This window comes from Xiphophorus hellerii, chromosome 20 (genome assembly GCF_003331165.1).
Source record: "Xiphophorus hellerii strain 12219 chromosome 20, Xiphophorus_hellerii-4.1, whole genome shotgun sequence".
Taxonomy (NCBI): Eukaryota; Metazoa; Chordata; class Actinopteri; order Cyprinodontiformes; family Poeciliidae; genus Xiphophorus; species Xiphophorus hellerii.
Window position 1 is genome coordinate 12,244,133 of NC_045691.1, and position 22,856 is coordinate 12,266,988.

Consider the following 22,856-nt stretch of genomic DNA (forward strand, 5'->3'; position numbering starts at 1 on the left):
ACGGAGGACTGAAACTAACATACTTAGAAATAAAAGCAGAAAAATAAATGCACCAGACCTTCCTGAGTTTACTTGTGATAACTTCATTTATACTTATTTCATTTTTTGAAAACTATGATTGTTGTAGTGTTGATGTTTATTTATGAATAGAAGGAGTAAACTGAAGTCAAATGTAATTCATGAAAGGCTGTAATTTATTTTCTGACATCTGTTTACTTCTGACAGATTTGAAGAATACCAGATGAATAAGAGGATCACAAATGAACCTCAAATACATATTTTAAAAAGAACAAATGGTCTAATATTTGAATTTTATGTATAATTGCAAATTATTAAAAAAAATAAAATAAAAACGACTCGAAATGACTTGAAATTAAAGGTTCCTGACTTGAGACTTGACTCGACTTTTGCCTGTCTTTACTTGAGACTTGACTCGGACTTGAGGACAGAGACTTGAGACTTACTTGAGACTTGCAACACAGTGACTTGGTCACACCTCTGGTGATTACTTTCCAGATGCATTGTAGTTATTGTAATTCTAAATAAATCCAGGCAAGAATTTAAAATCATTACAATGAAGCTTTTGGTCTACTGTTCTGGGCAGGAACTAGTGACACCAAAACACGATTTACTAGAAATGTGACCATTTTGAAATTCTGACATTTTCTACTCCTCCAGCAGGAGGAGGCATAGAGTGAGAACATATTTTGCTCTAACCCTGCCACAACTGAGTATTAAACTTCAGGTCGTTTTCAACAGAGGTTAAGCTAAAGGCATTACGATGTAAATGGTTTCTAATATGTAAGTACTTTTTATTATTTTAAATGTAGTACATTTATTGTAAGATGACCATTGCTTCATGCCTCACTTCAATGCTTATAACAAACATTTTCTGGTGTTCATGATTTACTTTTAAAAGTGCAAACTGTTTGGTCCAGTTTACTCAACGTTGTAAGTTATGCATAGATCTAAACGACATAATTTTTGCAACATATTTTAATCACAACTCTTTTTCTCTGAAAAGATTTGAAAAAAACTATATGAAGATATGATGATGTACTTTACCTACAAGTGCTCTAAAAATAGCATTTATTTTTGTCTGTAGCGGTATCACTTGTAACTTAAATTGCTGCAGTGTCACAAAATGCATTTGTTGAATCCTGCCTTCTTCATAAAAAATGCATGTGGTTTTATACTCTTGGGTCTACGTATATTGAATTATTTAAGCTAAAAGGTCTATTTTTAGGGTTAAGTCAAACTCTACCCCAAATAAACCCACGACAAATGGTGCAGTGGTAAGTTTAGCCTTATTTTTGACAATTTAGGAGACATTTGAAGAAACTGTGCTTATGTCACACATCCTGACTCTGACAGCGACTCTCAAACAAGGTGTCAGCCTTAACCTGCAAGAATTTAGAAAGTGTCCCTGGATACGAGTCAAAGAAACATAACCCATCACCAACTTAAACATTTTATTGTATCAAACAAATGTAGATTACACACGCAAATCAGCTATCCATTCAATTAAAACAGAAACAAAAACTTCCAAATATAATTAATTTAAAGTACACTGTTACCATTCAAAACACAAACATTACAAGGTTCATAAATAAAGGGGGAGGGGAAATCAAAGCTTTTACAGGAATGTTTTACAGTCTTTGTTTGTTGTTGAGAAAATTGCGAGTGCTGCAACTGTTAACTAAAGATGTTCTGTTTCTTTCAGACATGGTAAATATGAGGGGAAGGTTATTGTCACATAATCTACATGATAATGCCACTGCAGTGAAACAAATACCTCAGAATGTGATGAGAACAATTCAAAAAGTGGTGATCGCTTCATAATTTCTTTAGCACATACAAAACTAGAATATTTTACAGAGAACGCAGCAATTACAATGTGTGTCCATATTTAAATATTTAGATTGTTGTATAAAATACAGCAATGTATAGTAAATGCCTCAAATTCAGACCTAAGAATATCATCACTTTACATTCAGTGCCATGCATTTAGATGTTTATTATGGCCTGGGTTCAGATTCACAATAAGCAATCATATGTTAAGAATGATGGTGCAGTTTGCTCAGTGGAGATGAGTTTCCCCTTGGTAATCCAAAATATGTAAATTAATCTGCAGATTTATCCCAATGTAATGGACCACACATTTACAACCTGGTGTTTGAACAGCTTTCCGTATGAAGGAGCAACATATACAGTAACTCACATATAACTCTGTCTATGCAGTGAAATAATATACTCATTAAAAAGTCACACTGTTCGAAAAGTAGAATACTCAAATGATTAATTTTCCACACTTGACTGCTGTCTGTTAAAGAGTGTGCTGGAGCTTATTACAGCAGTCACTAGGCAGGTCTGAGATAAACTCTGAACAAGTTTCCAGCCCTTCACAGAGTCACCACAGAAACAAAAATACATGCACAAACTCAAGTGTTCAATTTGAAATAAATCATTTGAGAGAAGTATCCATTTTGATTTTGGGACAAAATCTCCAAAACTCTCCTCATGATGTTGATTTATTGCCACACCAACCAGATGTCTTTTGCATGGCCAATTTTTAATTAATCACTACAACTTGGAAAACATTATAATTTATGCAGTTTATTTTGTTGTTCTAATCAAGTTTTTGAGAATCTACCAAGATGTTGAGAGAAAGCTGCTGCAGTGGGTCACTGTGTGTGTGTCAGGAGGCCTGCTATACACACACCGCAGCTTAAACATTTGACATTAAATTGCAGGACAAGTAAAACAAAGTAGTGACTCTCTGGAGTAGAACAGCTTTTTTTGTTGTGCACAGAAATTACTAGAACCACATTAAATGATGAATCAATAAGTAATCAAAATGGAATGAACAGCACTTCAGCAGGGAGCAAAAATGTAAACATTAAGTTTATTAAAACTGTTTCTGTATGGTCAGATTCATCTTCAGAAGGAAATGATGAAGATGATGTATGTGTATGTGAAGTGTTTTATGAACCTACATATTAGAGCAGCGTTTTCAGACTGTCCAGCTAAAACTGCAATTTGGACAAAATTACAAAAGGTAAGAATCATAAGAAGAAGAAAAAATTGTGATTTGTTATTGAGTGTCAAACTGATTAAGTGTAGTGTGTTAGTTTACTAAGTTTACAAACATTTACATCTATTGAACTGGCTCTAATTATCAGCGTATTAAGTTGGTTGATATTAGGACAAAAAAAATCCTGATCAGGATTTTGATACAGTACTGTAAGTAAACATTTTTAGTATGTTATGCTGTGAGGTGGTAGCAATGTTTAGGGAAATGTTAGAATTGATTTTTTTCATCTTAAAATATGCCAGCTTTCCTAGTTTAAAGCAACTACAGGCTAATTATGGGAAAATAAAGTCTAAGTAGCTGCTGGAAAAACTAAGTAGTACGGTTGAATGCTAATACCGGTCACAGGAAATGTTTTCATCAATTCTACTAAGGTGTAAATTTTTCTTTCTTAAGTATTATTAATCATGCCAAACAATCGCTGCAGTAATGAGTAAAAAAATGCTTGACACAATGTTGGAAAAAAAAAAAAAAACACTGGCTTTGTGATGATACTTCTTATATAGGTGTGTGTTTGGAAAAAAAAAAAGTGATTACATAACTGTAAAAATGGGGGAAAAAAAGGAATTTTTAAAAGTCAATTTATTTATTTTTGGCCACTTTTTGAACTCATTAATAATTAACCAGTTATCATAGCTCAGCAAGTTATGCATTGCTCATATGTTTTAGGTGATGCATGTTATGTAAATATACATTATAATATGAATTTCACTCAACACACTGCTCACTCAGTTAGGGACTAGTTATTCTAATTACAATTTAAACATCATTAGCTCCATTTGTTTATGATGTGCTGATCCATTTTATCGATCCAACGTGAAATAGGAAACTAATAACACAAACTAAAACATCTCTAAAAGAAAGTCTTATGCTATTTTTGTTTGTTTGTTTTGATCAATAAGAGGCAATATCATGTATGAAGCACGGTTATGAATGTGTTACTGAGGCATGAATCTCAGACTTATACACACAATTGGCTAGCTTCAGAGCAGTACAGTAAAAACTGTTAAAAATGTGGTTTAATTTTTCACAAATAGATAAAGAAAGATTTTGTCTTATTCTTGAGGTGGTAACTAAAGCCTGGCTGCAGAGGTATAGTGATGCCCTGATGTTCCTCAATCTGCATGGACAATCTTTTGTCACTGTGTTGGGCAGACTGGACAACATTTGGCTGCACAGACGTCTTTATTTCTTTGTCTCGAGGCTGACTTTCTTCGTCTTCTTCCCTGATGGCTGATTTGCACTGGATGCTCCTGCCTTTGTGTCTGAAAATGCAGACAAACAATAAATACCAAGCGTTGAGAAACAGAGGCGCACTTTCGATTCAATATTCTTTAGAGAAATTTCATGAAAAGTGAATAAATATTTGGTAACATATATTATCATTCTTTTGAGAGTGTATCTTACCTCATTTAATTTTTTGTATAAGTATATGTAGTTATTGCATTCTTTGTCAATTCTATAACATCAGATATATTTGGAATACAGTTAAGAGTCTCACTGATAAGAATATTTTCCCACTGAAGAATATTCATGCTCAACATTAACTCATTGTAAAATCACAGGTCTTGTATGCCCTTATTGTCTTTTTTGTTTTGTTTTGTACTTTTTTTTAATAACAAGTGAACAAGCTTGTTTTGTTTTTACATTGCCTTCAGGGTCTTGCCTTATTCAAAAGGCAGCTGAAAAGTTCCAATTTTCCCAGGGAATTTTAATGTGTGAAAAACAAAAATATGAAGAATATATTTTAAAAAAAACAAAAAAAAACAGAAGTTAGCGTTCGCTTATTTTCTGGTTGGGTTGACAGAAGCGTTATTTCCTTGCTATTTCATGAAGATGTTTGCAGATTTTACTGTGTAAAGAGCCTATTAATACATGTTGATTTGCAAATCCTGCATCCAGTCAAGTGTCACACAAAATCTTTGTCTTTTTCCAGTGATAGTTTTCCAGATTGGTTTCGTAAGCCATCTGCTGCATAAGGTAACAATTATTTCAATCTGCAGAGTGTTTAAGCCCTGCTTAGGATCCTGTAAAATAGCTAGTAACATATTAGCTGGCATATTATTTTAAAATAGTAAACAAAAGATTTTTACCAGCGGCAAGGACAAATATTTTTTTAGATTTGGTTTAAACACTTTAGAGTTTAGCATCTACATTCAACCTTGATATTCAGCTACATGCCTCCAGCAGCTGAGTGACTGTCTTCCTGGATATTTCACACATGAAGTCAAGGCCACTTCACAGTTGTTTATTGACAAGCCATGATTACTTGACACTGACCAAATCTTGTTTACCTTGCATAAATAAGCCCTGTGTACTTGGTAAATGGACAGTGAAAGTGTCCCTTCATGAAACAGAAACAGATGTGGGAGGAAAAGATTTGCGTCTTAGCGAGGTTGATCTTTGTTTACCTGTAAGTGCATTTTCTTTCTGGGACGAGGGATCTGCTACGGTGGCCACACAATCGTTTTTCTCCTTGGAGAGGGGGCACTCAAGTTCACCGCCAGCATCTAATAGGCTCTCTCTGGAGAACTCTGCAGGGAGCAGAGAGGCAGATAAATGTTGACCAGAGAGAAACTACAGTCAGAGACAAAACTCAGCATGCTAAAGATGAAACGACATCCTGCAGCAGTAGTTTTCAAGTGATGAACAGAGCTGCTCCAACTTTCATCAGTCAATGCCACCTGACATTTACAGTTGAAGGTTATTTACCCCTTGCAACAAATTTAAACCACTGATCTTTGAGTGAATCCATACTCGACAGAACTGGTGTTAATGGTCATTGATTAGCTTTCCCCAGCTTCCGCTTTGCTTCTTTCATCCAGACTGAGAACTTCATCTAAGCCTCCACTGGTGAAAGTTTCAAATAAAGGACAATCATCTTGTAATCTTGAAAGGGTTTTCCATGTTGTATGTCACAGTGTGGGCCGATATAAAATTTAAACCACTACACAGTGCTACTGCTTCAGAAAAATAAGCCCAGTACACTCAGAATGCTTTAGTCGAGGGCAATTACAAGTGTTGTTACTGTGTGCTGTTAGCTCTACCTGCCATTACATTGAATTAGTTGTGCCAGGCAAGGCTATTTCTGTCAGAGAAAGTTAAATAGTTTAGCTCAGACAGTCAGCATCTGCAAAAAAGGGATGTTTTTGCATGTAGTGGGTTTAACAAAAACATTTGCAATGTTATAGCTTGAAGAGAAGAAATCAGTGTCAATAAGTAAATAACGACTTAACATTTTAGTGTACAGTCAAAGTACCCCGCAATGACTGTTTATAATGTAGATTTTAAGAACTACATACATAACCAATTTATACTAATGCACTCATTGAAAGCAAACAGTAAAATCACTTTTTATGGTTTCTAACTTACCTTCCATTTGGCAGCGCAGCTTTTCAAAGGCCTCTGCAGTGGCTTCGTCATCATGTGGGAGCTCCTCACCAGTGGGAACAGAGTCGGGACTGGGCCGGTCAGACAAACAGCTCTCTGAGGAGCACTCGTCTCCAGCTCCCTGCTGCTGCCTGTACAGGTGATGTTCTACAAGAAACTGCAGCTCTGTGAGGAGGGAGGTCAAGAAAGACATTAGGGGACGAAAAGAATGGTTGATGGTGACCAAACAAGTTTAAGGATGAAGAGTTTGTCGGAGGACAAAGAAATTCAGCTAAAGACATTTAGCAGCTTAAAAGGTTTTCTATTAAATTAACCACCTGCACGATTAAGAAGAGGAAAAAAAAAACTTAACACTGATTTAACATGCTCAAACTAAACCACCAAAATTTTCTGACCATCAGAAATTACCTCTAACAAATTGTTAAATAAAAAGACATAAACACTCAAAAATATGTTTCCAAATGTTTATTCTTCAATCTAATGAAAAATTCTGTCACTTTGACTACATATGATCCTGCCTCCCTCAGAACTGTGCACTTAAAATAGCCTCTTTATTGATGTGTTGTAAAAATAAATCGACTTGCTCATTTTCCTTGGCATACGTTTTCTCCACTGTTAGCATTGTATAAAAGTTCCAAAAACCAATACAACTGTTCTAATATAGGCCAACTTTATAACCAAAAACATAGAGCCTGGAGGGGAGATCCAGTCTAAAAATCGGATAATGAGTCCTCGGCGAAGGAAGAGCCACACTGACAGACTAAGTTAGAAATTGAACCCTAAAGATAGAAAGAACTTCTGTCAAGGTGTTGAGGTTGTGAGCAGCGCTGAGACCCAGGTAAGTGACATTGATATGAATTTAATTGTAAATAGTCCAGTAACAGCCACACTGAACACAGACGAAACGAAGTACTATAACAATGACGAGACCCACGAGACAAGGATGGAGTTAAATAAAGAGGTAATCACGAACGAGACACACCTGGGAACAATCAAGGGGAGGACAGGACAACGAAGAGACTCAAGGACACAAAAAACTCTAAATGAACACAGAAAACACAGATCCTGACAGTACCCCCCCCTCAAGGGCGGCTACCAGACGCCCAAAAAAAAAAAACCACAACAAGGGTGGGTGGAGGGGCGCCGGATGGGGGGCCAGAGTCCAGAGAAAACAAAAACACAACAAGGGTGGGCGGAGGGGCGCTGGACGGGGGGCCAGAGTCCAGAAAAACAAAAAACTACCCACCATCGTGGGCGGAAACACAAGAAGGGCCAAGAGTCCAAAACAAACAAAAAACTACCCACAGGGTGGGCGGAGGCAAAGGAGGCAGGAACCACGGAGGTGGTCCGGCGGTCGACCGCGGCGCTGGAGGCGGGAACCACAGAGGCGGTCCGGCGGCCGTCCGCGGCGCTGGAGGCGGGAACCACAGAGGCGGTCCGGCGGCCGTCCGCGGCGCTGGAGGCGGGAACCACGGAGGCGGTCCGGCGGCCGTCCGCGGCGCTGGAGGCGGGAACCACGGAGGAGGGAACCACGGAGGCGGTCCGGCGGCCGTCCGCGGCGCTGGAGGCGGGAACCACGGAGGCGGTCCGGCGGCCGTCCGCGGCGCTGGAGGCGGGAACCACGGAGGCGGTCCGGCGGCCGTCCGCGGCGCTGGAGGCGGGAACCACGGAGGCGGTCCGGCGGCCGTCCGCGGCGCAGGAGGTGGCGATGAGTCCCGGGGACCGCCCACAGACGGCGACGACGAGCCCCCCGAGGCAGGGTCTCTGGTGGAGCACAGGGGGTCTCGGTCGGAACGCTGGGGGTCTCGGGTGGAACACTGGGAGTCTCGGTCTCGGGTGGAACGCAGGGAGTCTCGGTCTCGGGTGGAACGCAGGGAGTCTCGGTCTGGGGTGGAACGCAGGGAGTCTCGGTCTGGGGTGGAACGCAGGGAGTCTCGGTCTGGGGTGGAACGCAGGGAGTCTCGGTCTCGGGTGGAACGCTGGAGGTCAGGGTCTCTGGAGGAACGCTGGAGGTCAGGGTCTCTGGAGGAACGCTGGAGGTCAGGGTCTCTGGAGGAACGCAGGGAGTCAGAGTCGGAACGCAGGGAGTCAGAGTCGGAACGCAGGGAGTCAGAGTCGGAACGCAGGGAGTCTCGGAAGGAACGCTGGGAGTCTGGGTCTCGGAAGGAACACTGGGAGTCTCGGAAGGAACACTGGGAGTCTCGGAAGGTGCGCCGGCTGGAACGCCGGCTGATTCGGCCTCGGGTGCGCCGGCTGGAACGCCGGCTGATTCGGCCTCGGGTGCGCCGGCTGGAACGCCGGCTGATTCGGCCTCGGGTGCGCCGGCTGGAGGTGAGCCGGAGCGGAGCCTCGGGGCCGGCTGCGGGGGCGAGCCGCAGCGAAGCCTGGGAACCGGCTGCGGGGGCGAGCCGCAGCGAAGCCTGGGAACCGGCTGCGGGGGCGAGCCGCAGCGAAGCCTGGGAACCGGCAGCGGAGGTGACAGCTCCGGAAGGCGACGAGGGGCCGGGTCCACCGGCGGCTCACGTCGCTGTCTCCGGGCGGCCTGGGGTGCGCCGGCTGGAACACCGGCTGATTCGGCCTGGGGTGCGCCGGCTGGAACGCCGGCTGATTCGGCCTGCGGTGCGCCGGCTGGAACGCCGGCTGATTCGGCCTGCGGTGCGCCGGCTGGAACGCCGGCTGAAACGGCCCCGGGTGCGCCGGCTGGAACGCCGGCTGAAACGGCCCCGGGTGCGCCGGCCGCACCGGTTGGGGGTGCTGGTCCCGGAGGTGGAGCTGGATCCGGGCTGGCGGAGAGACTGTGCGGCTTGGGAGGCAGAGGTTCGCCAGCCATGACGGCTAGAGCCGCCATACGCTCCCACTCTGCCTCCCTCTGCAACTCCACCAACCCCGGGTGCGGAAAGCGAGGAACCCAGTAGTCCAACAGGAGCCCCAAGCGGATGGCGAAACCGAGCCGTCGGATGGCAGCGTACGGCTACTTCCCTCATTAACTAGCCAACTCTATGCAGATTATACTGTGCTGACAATAGTGACTGGAAGTAGTTTAAACCTAAAAAGTGGAAATGGGATGCAACAATGGTTCCTTCTTCTGGTCATATTACTTAATGTTTTCATTAAACAAAATGATAATATAATAATAATGTATATTCAAAACAAAAATCTAATTCTGGGAGAGGAATTTATTTAAAGTTCATCTGCTAACACATCTGGATTAGACAAGGCAAGTTTATTTTCATAGCACATTTCATCAACAAGATAACTAAAGGTGTTTTACATTACATCATAAGGGAACATTACTTTTCTTATGTCTCTTTCACTGCAAAGAAAAGTTTACTGTTTAGCAGAATTGAATATATTTTTCCATTTCAATCTTACAGCTTCGGATAAAAACTTCTTCCACAGATTTTACACAGAAACCCCTTCCTCCTCTTTAATCTCCAAATATAAAGTTTATTTTTACCATAATAAAGGGAATTAAGGTGTGTCCTACTACTCAAAAGCTTCCTTGAACTCAACCAAATATAATTTCCATCCTTCCATCTTTGAATTACTATTTAAATGTGTTCTACATCAGCAAAACAGTTACAGGTGAAAAGAGATTCTTGGTCAACAAGTCAAAGTTGAGGCCAATACAAAAATTTCAGGTTACTCTAAATACATTTTGTATTTCTCTTTTTCAAAACTTTAGGCAGGTTACTTTATCAACTCCCTTGTTGCCTTAGCAACAGGTTAGCATGTTCAGAAATAAAATTAAATGTGAAAACTTAAAAGAGATTGATGTTTTACAGAAGCTGCTCTACAATGGGAGCTAAAAACAAAGTACTGTTTTTAACACATTGTCACCGTCACACACACATGCGACAGAGATAATAAGGTTGATAAAACAGTGTACCTTTCATTGTTGGTGTTCCCTTTTGTCCTTTTCTTCGTTGTCGGGGAGAATTCAACAGAGCAGCCTGGAAAATATCAACATTACATATCAGCTAAGCAGAAAGCACAAAGATGGAATAGAGCTGAAACTCAATTTAATGAAAATAACGGTCTAGGGATTTTTTATTTTTTTTATTTTTAATAATCACATTTAAGTGAATCTGTGTTTTAGAGAGCTTGATTGAATTACCTTATACAACTGGTTTGGAAGCCGATCTTCATCTATTTCTGTCACAAAACAAACAATCACTTTAGTTCTGGATACAGAAATAGGAAAAAAAAACATAACTGCAACAAAAAAACTGTTTCAGATTTTGTGTTTGTAGATGGAGCACTGCTGTGCATCCAAAGAGAGCAGAGAGGAGAAGATGACCTCTGCCCACATCACACTTTATCTGATACAAGGACTTGATTTTTACCCAGCACTGAGCCTTGCAACGCCACTACACGTCAATTACATCCCTGACCTTCTTTAGACTGATTTTTTTTTTAATTTCTGTGGCAACCTGTGACGCGAGCTGCTACTCAAATTTTATGACATCTAGCTCACTCAGTGTGACATTTTCACACTGAGTGAGCTTTGGTTCTTAGGCTGGTGCCGGCCTAAGAACCAAATCTATTTCCTGACTGCAGAACTGTTTTGCTGTTAACAGTTTTTCTTAATGTCCAAAGAAACGTTCAACAGCATTTAAACTGTAAAACTCACAGAGGCATTTCTGAGTAAAGAGAAGCTAGGAAGATGTATTATGTAGGACATGATAGCCTTAGAGCTGACGCGGTAAAACATGTTAAATGAAACAGCTGACTCTGGTACAGTAAAACCTCTGATCAACAGTGAGCATCTTTAACTTACATCAAAATCTATGTTTTACAGCCTTGAAACTTTTTTCTAGGACACCACCTAGTTGCTTGGCAACCTACGCATCCCTCGGCACTGCAAATGATGTTCGTCTGTGTGTGTATGCGGGTGTGTGTGTGTGTGTCTGTGAGTGTGCTTGCGTGCCAACTTGCATATAATATTCCTACTTAAACGTATGCTCTGTTCAAAAGATAGTGCTTTTATTTTAATTCCCTCATTTCTTTCATTTTCTTTATGCACCAAACTCTAATCCAGAAGTGAATAAAGACCTTCAGAAATGCTATTAAATGTTATTTTAATTATATTTGTTATGCATTTTTCTTTCTTTACAAAAATACACCCAATTCAGTCGTGTTTTTAATTTTTTGGAAAAGTTTAATTTTCTCTCAGTTTAATTCATACTTTTGCATAAAGCTTTAGAAAAGCAACATGAATATGGCTCTTTAAACAACAACCAAGCAACATAAAGGACAAAAAAGAAACATTTACTCTTATCCCTTCATTTAAAATTCTCTACATTCTGTTTAATAATGAGTTTGCTCTTGTTTCAGGTCCTTATGACAATTGGTTTATAAAGTGTAAAATGGGTCAACCTTGCTTGGAATCTCATTTGAATCTCATATTTTGGAAAAATGTAAATCCAGTTCCCTTTTTTCAGTTGTTTTCAAGTATTTCAAGTAATCAGACACCTGCAGAGAGCCAAATGAGACATTATTGTGGAAGAAGACGAGCCGCCTTCATCATCAAAACATGGAAATAGACAACATAGTGGGAGCTGGGCAATTAAGAAATTATAATCAGATGCAGATGCATTTACACTGGAACAAAGTCGTCATGGTTCAATTGCTAAAATGGATTAAATGAAATCCTGAAAGCAACAAGAAGCTGTAGTTTGATTTATAACAAAAATTGAAAACAATTTGGGTCAAGAAAAATAAAGTTTGGCAGTAAAATGGTTGATTATCAGATTGTTTCATCTCTGTGTGCGGCCCATCTGTGCTGCAGAATGAGGAAAAAAGCCAGTAAAAAAGCTTTTCTGGTAGTGATGAGTCTATCACTACAACTCCCAGCTGGCCGACTGAAATAAAACAAGATGAAAACAGAGACACTCCTCTGACTCGCAGCCAGTCGTCCTCATCTCTAATGTGTTTAAACTATAAACCACTTTCAGTTCAAAGTTGCTCAGGAGAATTTGAGTAAATACTGACAACCAATTGCATTGTCTGACAAATGATTGGAAATTCATGCTGCAGTGAATTATTGATATATTTGAAAGACTAAATAAAAATAAGTGTCTCATGTGTAATCCTGCTTCTCCTTTAGAGTATGAAAGGAAGAGCCTGTTTTGTCTATTTTTGCACATTTAAACAGAAGTGGCTTCTTTCTTTTCATGCTGAAGCTGCATCAAGCCTCCTTTGCTTTTTCTCTTTGTCTTTCAACAAAAGAACCACCAAATGTACTTCTGAAGCAGATATAAGCTCACAACAGAATTAATGATAGCAATAAGGTTATGAAGAAAATAGAAACATGATGTACCTCATGTCTGCATGCTTTCTTTCATATACAAATCAGCCAAAACTAGAAGAAAACGGTGGGAAGGTTGTGGACTGACGCACAAGACATTTTATTTATTGTATTTATTCCAACAAATCCTAAACAGGACACAAAATCTTATATCTGAGTGTTCTCTCTCTCATTAATGCTAATAATTGAATAATAAACATATATACTGTAGCAATACATGTGTTAATGTTTTTAATTTTGATAGAAAACACACAAACCACTATTAAAAGATTTTAAAACTGCTGACAAGTCAAATTCTCACACTTTTTCTTCGTCTTGTGATTCAGTCTTCACCTAACTAGCAAAATAGAGAGTTTACCATTCCTTAGGTTACACAAATAACATTTGCAATTTGGACAAGTGTGAATCTGTGGCAAAGAAAATTTGACTGATAACTGAAAATTTGTTTCCAGTCTAATCCTAACACTTGTAGAATGTCCAATCAATTTTATTTTGCAAAGACTGAGGAAGATCTTGCAGTCACTGGCACTGTGGAAAATGCTTAGGTTTTATAAATTGCATATAAAGCAATGCAATATGACAGGCAACTCCAATATTGATAAAATTTCATGAGATAGCTAATAATATTTAACACTTTCTAAATTAGGAGGAATGATGGCTGTGCATATTTCTAATTCTGTCTCACAAGCATGAACAATAGAAGTAATTTAGATTTCACTAATAAATCTTCAAGTGAGAACCAAGCCAGCACTTCTTCCACTTGATCAAATTACTTCAAGAATCAGTGAACACAAGAAATCCCCCAGTTTGTAGCGTCAGCCTTGAAGAAAACCAAAGTCTCCCTCCGTCTCCTAATGACCTTCTTCATTATTTTACACACTAAGTTGTCTCTGCTCCTCTGATATGCTTTTGGGGATCACAGTGCGTAGAGAAGAGCAATATGCAGCACATTTAATAATGCAGGGATTTATCTGATGTGGAGCACACCATTACTGCACCAGTGCAGCTCTTCTTTCTGATCATCATATCTGTTCAGCCCCATCCCCCTCCCACAAGCTTTTACTCTCACACACAAAAGCACACAAAGCTGATCACGACTGCTGTGATATTGTGTGTCTGCATCTGATTCAGTGTGTCTTTACATCTGCTTGACTTAGTCCAGCTCATTAGTTCAGTTTTTAATTTCGCTTTGACATTTGTGGGAGGTGTAATGAGAGCTAAGCAAGAAACAAGCCACATAGCTGCACTTCAACAATGAAACTTCTTTAGCCGCTTGTGGCAATTAGGAGTGATTATTGATCCCTCAAGATGAATATGAGAAAGATTTAATACTTTAAACAACTGTGAGGGTTTTTACCTAACTATTTAAAAATAAATTTAAACTAATTTAAATAGCATTAAAAGCTGTGAATAATGATCAATGTCTACAGAAACAATAGAATTTTCATCTAAGATAATTTGTTCACGGCTACCTTTAGTTGCATTATATTAGTTTTGCTGTTTATTTGCTGATCCCGTTTTGGCTTGTTCCTGATTGTTAATCATCATACCCACTAATGTCGACAATATATCAAGTCCCAGAGTGACATCCCATCAGGTGAGGCATAGAAACTATGGCTGCTGCACATCAAGGCTGGGTAATGAAACCGTGTTTGGCATCTTATGTGAAGCTTTCGGTTCTGCAGTAAAACAAAGTGCTTGTTCACAGGGACACCTTTTTTAATAATCTGGGTTGCATTTTGCTTATCTCTAGTTGAAAACCTAAAATATTTAAAGCAACTCAGATCCAAGCTAAGATATTCGACACAGAATAGGATTACATTAAAACCTAATTGAAATGTTGTGTGGTATTTTTGCAACCTGGGATTAAGTCAAGCACCGAAAACACTTTTTTTTTTTTTGTCCTACTCTTAGGGAGAAGATTGCCCAGGGTGAGATTCATGAAAAAAAACTAAAATGTTCCAACCTCATCTGCATGTAGTTAATCATTCTCTGCAGATATTCAGCTCAGCTTCCTTAGTTTGTTATAACTTATTCAGCTAACTGATTTCAAATGGTCTTTGGCTTTTGTTAAAACGGCTTTTATGGTTTAAAATGAAAAATGCATTTTTATACACAAGGAAACAATTTTAAAAGAACTACAAATATGTATCAATAATCATATTTGCCTTGCTGGACTTTCTGTGGGGAAAATATCAAATTGTGAGATAAAGAATGAGAGCATACTAATAGTCTTCTGTTTATCATGACTCATCACTTCATACCTCAATCAGACCAAAGAATACCAGCAGGAGAAAATTATTCTCTCTGCGTTCATCTTTTAATTCTGTGGTGGGTCACGTTACACACAAATATATTCCCAAATCATCAGAGGCAGCGAGCAAAGCAGGGAGGATGACTCATACAGCAAGAAAAGTCCTCAGAGGTTCGCTGTTATGTTTGATCGTCAAGATCCCATGAGAGGACTCTTAGCTGTTTTTTGTTGCTGTAATGCAGCAGGAAGATTCATTTTGTGGTTACAATGAATGAGATGCAGAATAACAGCAGTAAAGCTGAAAAACAGAAATATTTTTTCCTGATTTGTGTATAAAATTTTAGCTTGAAGAATATGTGTGTGTGTGTGTGAAACAACTAAAAATAGAAAAAAATGTCTCTTTGTAGCATGTTATTTTCATGTGTTGAGTCTCCTACCTGGTGAGGACTGATCACTGGATGCCACCAGAGTTGCAGGTGTGGGTCTGCGTCTTCTGATCTGAAAAATATAGTGTTTTGTTCAGGAATTGATTTAATTATTATTGACACAATTTTAGTAACAGACAGGTGTATGAATGTTCACACAAATCTCTCCATTTTCTGTCAATATTCTTGAGACCTTCGTTTTCAGAAGGTGTTCAGTTTGACATACAATCAATAATAAAACTATGGTAAGAATAGCAGTGCTTTGTATTTAACAAGTTATTTGAATAGATTTCATCAGCATGGCTGCAGCCCTTTCCCAGTATGAGCAGTTAATAAGGTCAGCCCAGCATCCAGGATCCTGCTGCTTTCAGACGACTGGAGGTCCAGAAGAACTGGGATTCTGTAGACTTTGAAGATGGCTGATTTGGATCAGGGCAAGGCTGTATCCTGCAGCACTGAGCAATGAGATCAGATAGTTATTCACCTCCTGCTTATTTCTGGGATCAGAAGCAGCAACACGCAGTGACTAAAGAAAGATTTTCACTAGTGAACATTCACTTAGAGAGGAAAATAACTGAGCAATAATGTTTAAAGATCACGGCTCTGAGGTGGTGCAGGACTTTAGTGTGCATTATTTTTGTGCTCTGAAAAAAAAAAGAGCATTCATAAAAGAAAGACCTTGTTAGAACTATGAGTATATGGGAGAAAAATAAGAAGGGGCTTAATGGAAATAAAATTGCAAGAACAAACAAAATAAAGCCTCTTGAGAGCAAGATTCATCATGTGCATCAATACATATTTAGAAAATTAAATAATAAAAACGAAAACCTTTCTGAACTGCTTAATAGTACTTTCTCTCAAACGCTCTTGAGTGGAAAATGTAATTTATTTTTTATTCCTCAGACAAATCCAGCAACAGGAGATTGCTTTTAATTTTATTGCTCAATTAATGTAAAGCCCCACAATAAGGTTAGCTTAAATAGCGTTAATTATTTTAGCACCGTCACATCTCCTCCTCTTGATTTACACAAGCGTAAACAATTGTACTGCAGCTGACGAGGCTGCTGAGTAATGCTGGGTGTCGAGTCTGGTCTTCATTCTGGAAGCCTGCTTGTGCACTTAGCAAGAGCTCATCCAAAACAAAGCAGCATAAAAACATGATCAGTTTTTATTATCAAAAAGGGACTTTAAAATTATGCTCAAAAATATACATCTTAACCAGAAGTCAATAAGGTTTACTTTTTTCCACCAAGTAAAATCACTCTGAACTATACCTAAATGTACTTAATAGTGGTAACCAGACATTGTTGCTTTCAGTTTTATTAATCTTTACTCCTACTTGAACCTTTTACTCTCTCTGTCTCTCTTCAAACACGAGTTAATATTTATTTTATATTTTCTCTCTTACATGTGCTACTGATATTAGATTTTGGAGCTTCACAAGGTTGTAGACCTGAACTGATAAGCTTCACGCTTTGACTTCAGGTACAAATGTGACTACAGATTAAAAAAAAGTCCCTTGACACAAAAAAGCAGAGTGAGTTCTGTCTTTCTATAGTACATTCAAAGTGTTGTGATTCAGATATGAGGGGCGATCATCATCTTTAAAACACAACCCTGCCCAACAAGAAGGGTGTGAATATGTGATGATAATGAATGTATTTTCTTTTCTATAGCAGCCAGGCGGAGGTGTGCAGCTCCTGGGCACAACTGCATGTAATTTCTGAGAGAATTGCTAGCTTCTCATTTTAAAACAGATGTCAGTTATTAACTGTGATGATTGCAGCCTTTGGTTTGAGCCAGTGTGACTCGGTTATGTATTACTGCTCCCAGTCAAGATGCGTGGAAAGTCTGATAAAACCTCAGGTACAAAAGCTTGTTTCTGGTGTCATTAAATATACTATGCTATGCTTGCTAAAAGTAATTCTGGTTCCAATTACCCAAAATGTTGCTGGCTTAAAACATGTTTACACTGTTGTATTACTGTGATGTCATTATTTTTTCTTTAGAGTTACCATTATCTAATCAGTCCCAGTCTTCTCCATTTATTCACCTCTCCTGCTTTCAGTCCTAGCTGGATCTTATTTCTCTGTTTTTACCCTACTGTCTTTTTACCTGGTTCCTGTGTTTTTGCTCTGCTCTGGCTCCCTGTGTTCTCCATGATTTTTGTGAGTTTGTTTTATTTTTGGACTTTTTGTTAAAAATATTTTTCCTCATATTCGTCCAGAATCCATCTTGCACTTTGGTCCACCCTCCACTCATACGCTGATGACAGAATAAAGTATTAATAGCTGGTCAATCTGCACAAAGAATCAACAATATATGCTTGTAGCTTTAAAACAAAAACCAACAAGTAATCAGAAGAGACAAGAAGCCTTTACACACAGGATCAAGTAAATGTCTATGAAGGTCTTACAGCTCTTAGAGCTTGAATCGATTGACTGATAAGATGAAGGTCCGTTAATTATTCCAGCCAAAGCTGTTTAAACTAAGTATTTTTTTTTTTGGATTCCTCTGTTTTTCTTACTTTAGTCCATTGCCCATGTTTCTCATCAGAAAAGTTCTATAATCATAAATTATATTGACTACAAATAAATTTACACTTTGATTAAACCAGTAGCTTCTTCTGTTTTTTTCTTTTTCTATGATCTTGGGTTATGTGATTATCTCTATGACAGAAATTAATTACAGTGCTAAAAAATGGATTAACCCTGGGTCCTTTTAAATATCTAAGCAACTAATCATTCAATGGGAAACATAAAAAGTTAATATCAGATTGATAATAAGATTGTTTAATTAATGAGAATTCATTACTGAGATTTAAAAGTAGCATCAATCTGTCCTACTGCATCCATGTCATTGATGAGTGTACTTATACACTTGGACTGTAAATGTTGTGTAATTTACACAATACTTTTAGTAGTTTTAGTAGTTTGTGTCTTTATCCATTCCAAAAAGCCAACCCACTGGCCTACTTTAAAGGACAACCATGGCTGTGTAGCACTGATTACAACCAGAGTCATTGTTATTCTTCTCACCCTGCAGCAGAGAAACTCCCTGATCCTCCACTCGCACAAAAAGCAGCACTTACTGAACGGACTTGCCCTTCAAGCCACCATGCCTGCCTTTCAACCCACAGTCTGTTAATAATGAACGCCTGTCACATCTCGAAACAACGGACAGCAGCATTCTTTGAAAGTAACTGGTGGGCAGGAAAACCCGTAGCTGTAAAATATAGGTCAAGCCAAAAATGGCAGGGTTGTGACTCCACTACTATGTTCATGGCTCTGCTTTGTAATTTTTCATGTGCAAAAATAGACATTAGAGTGTCTTAATTACTCTTTTTATTTTTCTTTGTCCTCAAGCTGAAAAAAATACCTGAAGAACAAATCTTGGGAAATAAATCAAAATGCTTTTTATTTTCATAGGATAACTAAAACTCTCTAGATTAATTTATTTACAACTAGATGATTCTGTTTTCTTATCTGATCTCTAAGTCATCCCCCCAAAAGAATCCTTGGAGAGATGAAAAGTCTTTCCTTTTTGGTTTTACAAAGCGATGCATTCAAATTAGATTCAAGGATACTGCTGTGGAAACAGTGCTTTATGTTCTAGATCAGATAAATGGCAGTCCTCTACATTAATTCATCACTTAGATATGTATGATTGATGACTACAGTGATGACCATACTGAGACTCAATTTGTATGTGTAATATTTCCATTGCTAAACAGAGTAATTTACTCACTAGCTTTTTTAGTTTTTATTCCCATCTGTGCATAGATCAGAGCAAACTTGTAGATACATTACATTTACAACTACTAAAATAAAATAAATATCTGGCTTTTTATGTGGTTTTTGGTTCAGCTACAGATATAGCCTTTGATTTATTTGGAATGCTCAATTTCTTAATTGCCTTAAATCTTGGTTGATTGGAACCAGGAGAGTTTAATTAAAATAAAACTACTGTTCACATTGTATGGCTTTAAACATTAATGATCTTCCTAGCTTCTCTGTAAGAGTTCATCAAACTTAGTAAACTTTGTAGATTCAGTATAAATCTATTTTAAAATGTCTGAACAGGAAGTTGCTCTTTTGAGCTTGTGTTTGATTCATCCCTCCTCAGAGGGGTTTGGTTAATGATGAAATATTATTCCCGAATAAAAAAAATAAACTGCATAAATAAAAGGTGAAAGTAACCTTCCCCAAGGCTTGTTACTGAGGCAGCCAAAGAAGATCAGAAATCGTGCAAAGTAGAGAGATTATATCAGTCCAGGAGGAAGATTACAATTTCTCATCTTTCATTCTGTCATTTGACATGTGATCCTGGCATTGTTCAGACAAGAGCTCCTCCATAATGAATCTTTCAGACTCTCCAACAGTGGGCTGACTTTGATTTGATTAAGATGAATTACTCCAGAAACATCCACATCACTACCTGGGGTTTTGCATTCCTCTAATACCCTCTCAGTTTTTCTCTGTCTTTCTAAGTCTTTTTAAGTCTGCACATTAACTGAAGACTAATGATGACCTAAATGCTCTGAATGTTCTCAGTGAAGAGCAAAGACAGAAAGACAAAGTCATTGTAGAGAACATTAAAGTACAAAGTCTCATTGCTGAATTGCATGCAGTAGATGGCTTTCTAACTTCATGAGTCACTCTCCCATTAAGAAACAATATACTTCTAACTATATGTAGTTTTTCTAAAAAGCACTTATATCTGTATATTGTGATTTAGTAAGATTATGTTTCCACATCAATAACAAGAGAAAAAAAATCACATTCAAGTAAATGAAAAAGCTATACAACTACTAATAATTTTGATTCAAAAGATAAATATATGTAATGAGAGTATGATATGATGAGCAAAATAAGCAATAAAACACGACATAAGGCCAGTGCTTATTTTTCAGGTCTGCTAGGGTTGCACTCTCACGTTTGGTTTTGTTAAATGAAAGCCTGAACTGCGGCTTATAGCTTTATGTTAAAGTTTTCCTTAGTCTTTTATGTTGTAGTAAGAAGCACAGTTTATATCTTTTTAAAGCTCTGAGTCACTCTGGACATATGTAAAAATAGAAATAAAAAAAAGAAATACAACTTCAATTCAACCCAGTTCAAATCCTTGTTTGGATAAATTGGCATTAAAGAAAAATGTTGTCAAAGCCAACAAAGCACTAGAAATAATAGATTTGCATAACAAAGATCTACTATAATCAATCAATGGGAAACAAAACTAATTAATATCAGATTGATAATAAGATTGTTTAATTAATGAAACTTCATTAATTAGATTTAAAGTGGGGTGAAAACATAAAGTCCAGTTCAGATTAAAACATTTTTCAGCATTAGTGATGACTTTAGAAAAGGTCAGTGTACAATAGATTTAATGAGGGCGAACATACATCACCTTCCATTTTCTATTTCCACATAATAATCCTCATGTTCACTCACACATGCACACCCTGTGGACACCCAACAACCGGAACCATGTCATTTTTCTGTACAGGAACTCTTGTACTTCATTTGATAGTACAAGAGTTCCCTTCTACCACTATCTGCTGGGTATTAAGTGTAACAATTTTATTTTAGCACAAAACATTGGTAATATAACAAAATTTAGCACTAGACACTTTAAAAGCAGAACAGAAATTAAATGTACTGATATTTTGGAAGCACCGTTGCCTTGCAGCAAGAAGATCCTGGGTTCGAATCCCGGCCCGGGGTCTTTCTGCACAGAGTTTGCATGTTCTTCTTGTACATGCTTGGGTTCTCTCCGGGTACTCCGGCTTCCTCCCACAGTTCAAAAACATGACTGTCAGGTTAATTGGTCTCTCTAAATTCTCCCTAGGTGTGAGTGTGTGTGTTCATGGTTGTTTGTCCTGTCTGTCTCTGTGTTGCCCTGTCACAGACTGGCGACCTGTCCAGGGTCCCTGTCCCTAATGAGACAGGGTGACCCCGTCTCATTAGCTAGGGATTGGCACCAGCACCCCTCCCGACCCCACTAGGGACAAGGTTGTTAGAAAATGGATGGATGGATGGATGGATGGATGGATGGATGGATGGATGGATGGATGGATGGATGGATGGATGGATGGATGGATGGATGGATGGATGGATGGATGGATGGATGGGTGATATTTTGGAAAAATTTACAGAGCATGAAGGCAGTAAAATCTACCTGGTTATACAGGAAACCACAGTTCATCTGCAAATTTCAATAATGACTTCTTTTTGTTTAGTACTGACAAAGTTCTTAATTAAATTCAGGCTTCTGATTCTGGACTGAATAAGTAGCTTTCACCTTCTATTTTTTCAGAACTTTGTAAAGAGATAATCAGGGAATTTTATACAGTTAAATGCACATCAGCCATTTCAGTTCATTTTCCTATTTTTCAGCCATTCCTATAATTCATAATTATCACTCAGTGAAGCACTCCATGAACATAATGCCATTTTGAGATCTCTGTGACCTCTATTAACCTGGCAAGTAAATGTTTTAGGGACTTGGAGTGGAATGAAAAGGGTGTTACGAAGAAAACTCAAGCATACAGAGGCACAGCATGCATACTTAACGTAGAAAGACCCCAATTGATGTCTGAACCTTTTGGTAACTGTGATAAAAGCAACAAAAACATGTTTGACTTCCAAATATGTTCAGAAAATCAGAAAGCCCTGAACCATATTGTAGCTCTAAATCTACTTTCATAGCATGTTTCAGCTACTTTAGCAAGGAAATCTAAAGATTTTAAACTAAAACTTGCCATTTCAAGTTGTGAAATGGCAAGAGGTTATTATTAAGTCAAAGTAGTATAACAAGTAAGCTGTGATCAGTGGTGAGTTCTGATATGGGTGACATGGGAAACCGCCAAGGGGCAGCATATTCCCCTCTTACACCCATCCTAATTATGGGGGCGTTGTTCGTCCTGAATGCCACACAGACTAGGACCGCCCCTGGCTGCGATCACTTTACTTAAATTGGAGCTCAACTGAAAAAATTAAACTGAACCATATGTGTGAAGGAGTAGTAGACTGTTTTGTAGCTAATAACAAAGACCTTCTGGATTCTTATAGGCAATTTCAGTTTTACTCTCAATGTCCAATGTCAATAACCAAATATTCATACACATTCTGAAAACAAGCATGTTTATTGTCATTTCTGGTCACCTCTGAATTTCTTAGCATTTTGTCAACTTAAAACAACCTGCAATACTGCAGTTTTTAAATATCTATTCCTTATGGGCACTTTTCTCTTTAAAAAAAAACTTTGCTGACACGGTCTAAAATACGAAGAAAATTTCAGTAGTTTTGACATAAGCCTTCCTCATGGAGTCAAACAGATCCCAATGAATCATCAGCCCCTTTGAAAGACACACAAGAAATAGGGATA

General features: G+C 38.5%; 1 protein-coding gene and 1 long non-coding RNA gene across 2 annotated transcripts in view; one reads left to right on the forward strand and one right to left on the reverse strand.

Moving 5' to 3' along the window:
* Positions 1–1,458: 1,458 nt before the first annotated feature.
* LOC116710831 (protein phosphatase 1 regulatory subunit 1A) overlaps positions 1,459–22,856 on the reverse strand; it is a 28,298-nt gene continuing 6,900 nt past the window's right edge. Inside the window, exons 2-7 of the mRNA XM_032550081.1 lie at positions 15,483–15,543; positions 10,599–10,636; positions 10,371–10,434; positions 6,464–6,646; positions 5,503–5,625; positions 1,459–4,356 (exon numbers count right to left, since the gene is read on the reverse strand). Coding sequence (XP_032405972.1) covers positions 4,277–4,356; positions 5,503–5,625; positions 6,464–6,646; positions 10,371–10,434; positions 10,599–10,636; positions 15,483–15,543 — 549 coding nt within the window. The 3' untranslated portion in view covers positions 1,459–4,276. The remainder of the gene's footprint in view (positions 4,357–5,502; positions 5,626–6,463; positions 6,647–10,370; positions 10,435–10,598; positions 10,637–15,482; positions 15,544–22,856) is intronic.
* Positions 6,507–11,571, forward strand: LOC116710832 (uncharacterized). Its single transcript, XR_004337133.1, has 2 exons — positions 6,507–6,620; positions 10,735–11,571. It is a non-coding gene; the product is annotated as an uncharacterized LOC116710832 (long non-coding RNA).